Here is a 6,729-nt window from a genome sequence, read left to right as displayed (position 1 = left end):
GCCCCCTCCCCGACTTGAGCGCCAGCGCGCGCCGTCCCCACCCCGACCAGCCGGCCCTCTCTGAAAGTGAGGATTTTTTTTCCTTTTTCTTAGTTTTGTACCTCCTTATGATTGTTGCTATGTTCCTGTTCAATTTGTGATCGAGTTAGTGACGACCTCTTGTTGAAAGAAGTTAGTGGCAAGCTGCAAATGCAATATTATTGACTGTCCTAATAAGATAAAATGATGCAAATGTGATTGTGTCTGGTATATTATGTGTTTTAGTAGAGCTTGCAAAGAGAGAAATTACCATTCAAATTTTGTCCCACATGGAGGTGGATAGTTTTTAAAATATTGTTTGCAGGTGGATAGTTTGCAAAATACTGATCAATGGATGGCATTAGCACTATGATTGTTTTTCCAACTCTTAAGTGTCAAAGTTGTATGTGATGTGATGATATATATAATTTTTGCACGGTGGAATTAGCATTCTTTGTTGTGTCGCATCTCCATGATAATGTGGTTTTTTATTCATGATGGTCTTGCAAAATAATGATGAAATACTTTTTTACACTTCATGGTCTTGCTAAAAAATAGTAATTTGTGCAAAATTGGTAAGTTGTTCATCGGGATTTAACATTTCTAATACTTTGAATGTGAAACTTGAAGTGGATGAATTTATTTTGTATTGCTCATCTAGTAAATAAAGCGATGAAGGTATTGGTCCGTGATCTATGTTTTGACACTTTATGATCTAAGTTTATTTTTCGGTAAAATTTACAGGCTTTGGTGGTGTTGCATATCTTTGGAGTCATCATCGTCTAAGGCATTGATCCGTGATCTCGTTGTTGTTTGACTGCTTCCTCTACAGTCGAGGGTGAGCTACGAATCCATCTTAATAATCATGTCACTAGATTTACTTTTCTCGTCAAGTCGCGTAACCTAGGCGTCTCCCGTTCGAAATGGTTGCATCGGTAAATATGCATTCAATTGCATATTTATCACCGCAGCTCTTTCTGATTGTCCAGCGTTTTCCACGGACAGCCTGAGGATGTGTAGATTGGGTACGTTGTCCATGCTCTACCTTGTTCCGAGACAGGATTTCGGCGGCACCTCCCCGTTGTTCTCCGGATCACATTCTCTCGGCTATTAGCCGAGACGTGTATCTGGAGAATAGCGGGGAGGTGCTGCTGAAATTTTGTCTTGGAACAAGGTAGAGCATGGACAACGTACCCAATCTACACGTCCTCGGGTGGGATTAGGACCCATTTTTACCTATTAGAGATGTAGGTGGATTTAGTGCCGTTTCTCGTCAACCCGGTAGAAAATAAAAATTGTATGTACTTAAAATTAACGAATCCTTAATTTTGTTTCCTAGCTCGTAACAAAGCAGAGGATGGCAGATAAACAGTGGATGTACAGTGGTTTTATCCGTCGGAATCGAGTAACAACAGAGTGGGTCGAGAAAACCGATGTGTTTTTGAAGGAGATTTTTTGTCGTCCAATGAGAATTATTCCACCATGCCCCTATGCAAAATGTGCCAGGCGTCACAGTAGAGATAAGGGAGAAATGATTGAGCACCTTCGCACGTACGGATATATGAAATACTTTATCATGCCAATAAACTTTGTCGAGCGGGACCGTGGTAGAGAGCAGGTGATGTGACAACGCATCGGTGGTTTTGAGGACGACGGGGTTAGAGACAGCTAGATGATGTCTTTGCTGCAGAGGCGACACATGCAACACCTTCAGAGAATGAACCAGCGGAGCCGGAGGCAACCGCAAAGGCCTTCTTGGAGGTCTTGGCCTCGTCAAAGAAACCTCTTTATGCGGGTGCCAAAATCTCTCAGCTAGATGCCATCTCGCAACTGATGGCAGTCAAGGCTGAGTTCGGCTGTACCCAAGCTTGCTTTGAAGCATTTCTAGGAGTATGGGCTAACAACCTTCCTGAGGGTCATGAACTGCCGAAAAGCATGTACGCTACGAAGAAAATCATGAAGGCACTATCAATGAATTATGAGAAAATTGTTGTTTGTCCGAAGAATTGCCTTTTGTTTAGGCACGAGTATGTGAATGACAAGTACTATAGGAAGTGCGGTTCCCCTCGGTACCTTAAGGTGGTCGATGAGCATGGTGAGAAGAAGCAACTAGACATCCCCGCAAAGATTCTTCGGTATCTCCATTTTATAGAAAGACTACAATGCCTTTTCATCACAGAGGAGTCTGCCAAAATGATGAAGTGGCACAAGAAAGGGATAAGGTACCATAAAAAAATCGTACATCCATCGGAATCTGAAGCATGGAAGTCATTTGATGAAGAATACCCCCGAGGAAGCAGCTGAGGCTGGGAATGTCAGAATTGCGATAACAGGTGATGGGTTCAATCCATATGGAATGTCTACCAATCCATACAGCTGCTAGCCCGTGTTTGTTATTCCGCTCAATCTCCCTCCTGGTGTCCTAATGCAACGCAAGACAATGTTTTTGTCGCTGATCATTCCAGGGCCTGAATACCCGGGAAAGAATTTGGGAGTGTTTATGCAGCCGCTGGTGGATGATTTGCTCCATTCTTGGTACTTCTCGAGGTTGACATATGATCGACATCTACAAAAAAATTGCTTGATGAAAGTTTGGCTGATGTATTGCATGCATGACTTTCTCGGGTATGCCCTATTCTGCGGATGGTGTACAAGTGGGAAGATGCCATGCCCAATGTGCATGCAGGCTCTATGTTTAATTTGGCTGCAAAAGGGTGGCAAGTATGTAGCATTTGACCTGCACCGACAGTTCCTCCCTCCAGACCATCCAGATAGGGAAGACAAGAAGAACTTCATGAAAGGCCGGGTTGTCCATGAAGTAAACGAGATTCCAACATTTTCTGGGGTAGATGTTCTTGCTCAGCTAAAAGCTCTCAAGCCTAAAGGCAAAGGCAAAGGCAAAGGCAAAGGGGAAAGCGAAGGCCAAAGCAAAGGGGAAAGCGAAGGCCAAGGCCAAGACAAATGCAAAGGCAAATGCAAATGCTTTGAGGGATATGGTGAGACGCACAACTGGACTCACATTACCCCATTCACGAAGCTTCCCTATTTCAAGGACCTCAAACTTCCTTATAACATCGATGTGATGCACACCGAAAAGAATGTCGCAGAGTCCCTTTTTGCCACGATCCTCAACATTCCTGATAAGACAAAGGATAACGTTAAAGCTAGAGCCGATCAACAGAAAATTTGTGATAGACCACGTCTAAACATGCAGCCTCCTTCAGGCGGTCGAAGAAACTGGTTCAAGCCAGATGCTGACTTCGTCCTTAAACCGCTAGACAAGAAGGAAGTACTTATGTGGCTCAAACACATTGTGAAGTTCACTGATGGTTATGCATCAAATATAAGTAAGGGAGTCAATCTTTTAACGGGCAAAGTGACCGGGCTCAAGAGCCATGACTATCATGTATGGATTGAGCGGATAATGCCGGTGATGGTTCGAGGCTATGTCCCAGAGCGTGTCTGGCGAGTGCTTGCGGAACTAAGCTATTTCTTCCGCACGCTATGTGCTAAAGAAGTATGTTCGGTGGTGATTGAAAAATTGCATAAGAAGTCACCAGAGTTGATATGCAATCTAGAAAAGATCTTTCCGCCAGACTTCTTTACTCCGATGATACATCTCATTTTGCACCTCGCGAAGGAGGTATTGTTGGGGGGGCCTGTGCAGAATCGTTGGCATTACGGCCCTGAGAGACAGAGCAAGCATCTCCGATCCAAATGTGGAAACAAAGCTAAGATTGAAGCTTCCATAGCTGAGGCAGTTATCCTAGAGGAGGTGTCAGACCTCAAGACATCATACTACCCAGACCATGTTACCACTCTGCATAATAAAGTGTCTCAATACAATACAGAAGAGCCCAAGTATAAACCCAAGCTCGATCTATTCGGTGGGCAATGTGGCAGGGCTGGGGGCTCGGAACCTTATAACATGCCAGCACAAGAGTGGGAGGACATAATGTTCTATGTCTTGCACAGCATCAAGGAAGTTGAGGAAGAGTGGATGAGGTAATACTATTGCACCATTCCTTTATGCAGTTCATTATGTTCACTTAGTCTTGGACTAACACCGATTTTCTTATTTTAGTCAATTCCTACTGGAGGAGTGGACGGGAATGATTCCTCCTACTGAAGCGGAGGCACTTACTCTTCTCCAGAACGGTGCCCCTGGAAGGAAAAATTTTGTTGCTTGGTTCATGGAGAAAGTAATTTTTCACATTCCCCTAGTTCAACTTCTAGTTCAACATTTATTAGTTAACAAAACTAATGCACCCATGAATTTAAATTAAACTTGTAGGGGAAAGATCCGAACACCTCTATGGATGAAGAATTGAGATGGGTGTCCATGGGTTTTAACGCTCGGGTCGTGAAATGTGAAAAGTATGATGTGAATGGGTATCGCTTCCATACAGAGGAGCACCAGAACAGCTAGCCTGATCCCAAAACTATAAACACAGGAGTGTACACCCCAGGACAAAATGGACTTGAGTACTACGGAAGGGTAGGAAAAATATACAAGCTTACATTCGACCTTGGGAGCGAGAACCTAAGGCTAGCTGTGTTCAAATGCCGATGGTTCGACCCATATGAGGGGCTGAGACATACGCCTTCCCTTGGTTTGGTCGAAGTTAGACCATCCACTGTCTATGCAGGAGCTGATCTCTTTATTGCGGCTACCCAGGCCACAAAAGTTTATTATCTACCCTACCCATGCCAGAAAGAGTACCTAAAGGGTTGGGAAGTTGTGTTCAAGGTGGCGCTACATGGTAGCCTTCCACCCGGCCCATGAGACGGCTGCTAAGGCCGTGATATCAAACTTTTGGGTAAGTCCTCTTCAGAAGCACTAGTCTTGAGTTTCTTTCATAGTTTATCATCGAATCGTTTAACTCATCGCTTATTCTATTCTGGTTTTATGATTGCCTCTAGAAATTCTATAGAGTTCTTGAGAAGCACAAGGCCATGGCCGATGAGTATGTGCTGCGGGCTGCGAGGAAGCAGACCCGTCAGATACAGTACGAGGTGCGCTGGGTGGCCATCTCACGGTATTATCACGACAAACATGGCGTGAAGGTGACCAAGGAAGAAGCTAAGGCACATGACCTTACCTTGGAACGGGAGCAGTACATGTTGGTAAGCATAACGGACTTTTCATTCCGACGTTTATGGTAAATTTCATTGTTTCGTGTTCACATGCCATTATGCTTCATTATGTAGGTGGCTCCTGATTGGTGCTATCGCCACCCTGAGGGACGGGCGGGATTGGTGGATATGTGGGTCGGCGCAGACACAGAGTTTGCTGCCAAGAGCAGCATAAACAAGGCTAATCGACGACGTGACGGAACACACGGTCAGGGAAACCGAAACCACTGGCACACCAAGAAAATTCAGGTATATCTATGTACATGAAACATTCTTGATCTTCTATTTGCCGTATGTTCTTATGTATGACTAACCTTTGTTTGGCGGTGCAGGAGGAGAAATTGAAGCGGTCGCTCTCAGACATCGAGTCCTGGAGGCTCGCCCGTGTGCGGCCTAATCGCAAGGATGACGAGAGTGAGTACTATGGCAAGGCCGGGGAGAACCTGGAGTCCTACAAGAAGGAGTTTAAGAAGTGGAATCCTGACAAAGGAGACCCCATGTCTGCGGATTCCGACAAGAGGGCGGTGGTGATCATAGGGCCGAGGAGTCTTGGTCGGTCGGCGGTTCTGGATTCGGTGATCACCCCTTCTATCTCCTACAGATGGATCCGAGCTACCAACCCGAGGCCGAGCCCGCGCCCGCACCCGAGCATGTCCACTGCACAGGCCATCCTAGCCCAGCGCAACTCTGTAAGTATTTTCCCTCTAATCTTCTTTCTTTCTACTTTTATTTTCCGCTTTGTTATGTATTATGAGTTGCATCATGTCATATTGTAGGCCTACATGGAGTTCCAACGTCAGCAGCTCTACGACTGGAACCAGAGAGTTGCAGCAGTCATGGAGCACAACAGTCGCATGACGCAGCTTATGTTTGCATCTATGGCAACCGGGCAGATTCCTACAATGGAACCACCACCACCACCTCCTGGACCACAACCAGTGGTGCCTACGTTTGAACAATTTCTGGCAGACCACTACAATGTCACTCCGGTTAGTACATCACCAACCTATTCAACCACAACTTCTCGTTTATTCAATACAATCATATATTGCCTTACCATCTCTTTCCAAACATGCAGGGAACCGATGGTGGTGCTACTGATGGTTCCACTCCTGAGTCACGGAGCCCAGTCACTCCGGTCTGGCTTGGCGGCGGCGGTGGCTGTGGCGCTAGCGCTAGCAGTAGTGGTGACGATCTCGGCTTTGGCGGCCTCGGTTTTGGCAGTGGAAGTGATGCCGCTTAAGCCTTTTATTGTGATCATGTTGGACTTGCGATGATGATGCTTCTATGTTGGACTTGCGATGATGATGCTTCTATGTTGGACTTGCTATTATGTTTATCATGTGGGACTTGCGATGATGATACTTTTATGCTGGACTTGTGATGATGATACTTTTATGTTGGACTTGTGATGATGTTTATCATGTTTGACTTGCGATGATGATGAACTTGTGATAATTATCTTCTCTTCTTTGTTGTGATAATATATATATATATGCTGTTATTTGAATTGAAATGTAACAAAAACAGAAAAAAAGAAAATAGTGCATAGCTACACCGACGGTTAAACCGTCG

General features: G+C 45.1%; 1 protein-coding gene across 1 annotated transcript; it reads left to right on the top strand.

Moving 5' to 3' along the window:
- Window positions 1-5,459: 5,459 nt before the first annotated feature.
- On the top strand, window positions 5,460-6,397 carry LOC119299666. The gene is made up of 3 exons (XM_037576828.1): window positions 5,460-5,843; window positions 5,931-6,143; window positions 6,233-6,397. Exons 1-3 carry the CDS (start codon window positions 5,460-5,462, stop codon window positions 6,395-6,397), a joined length of 762 nt encoding a protein of 253 aa, XP_037432725.1.
- Window positions 6,398-6,729: the final 332 nt, after the last annotated feature.

This window comes from Triticum dicoccoides, chromosome 5A, assembly GCF_002162155.2.
Source record: "Triticum dicoccoides isolate Atlit2015 ecotype Zavitan chromosome 5A, WEW_v2.0, whole genome shotgun sequence".
Lineage (NCBI taxonomy): Eukaryota > Viridiplantae > Streptophyta > Magnoliopsida > Poales > Poaceae > Triticum > Triticum dicoccoides.
The sequence above is the reverse complement of the archived record's forward strand: the minus strand, read 5'-3'. Positions and strand labels throughout refer to the sequence as shown.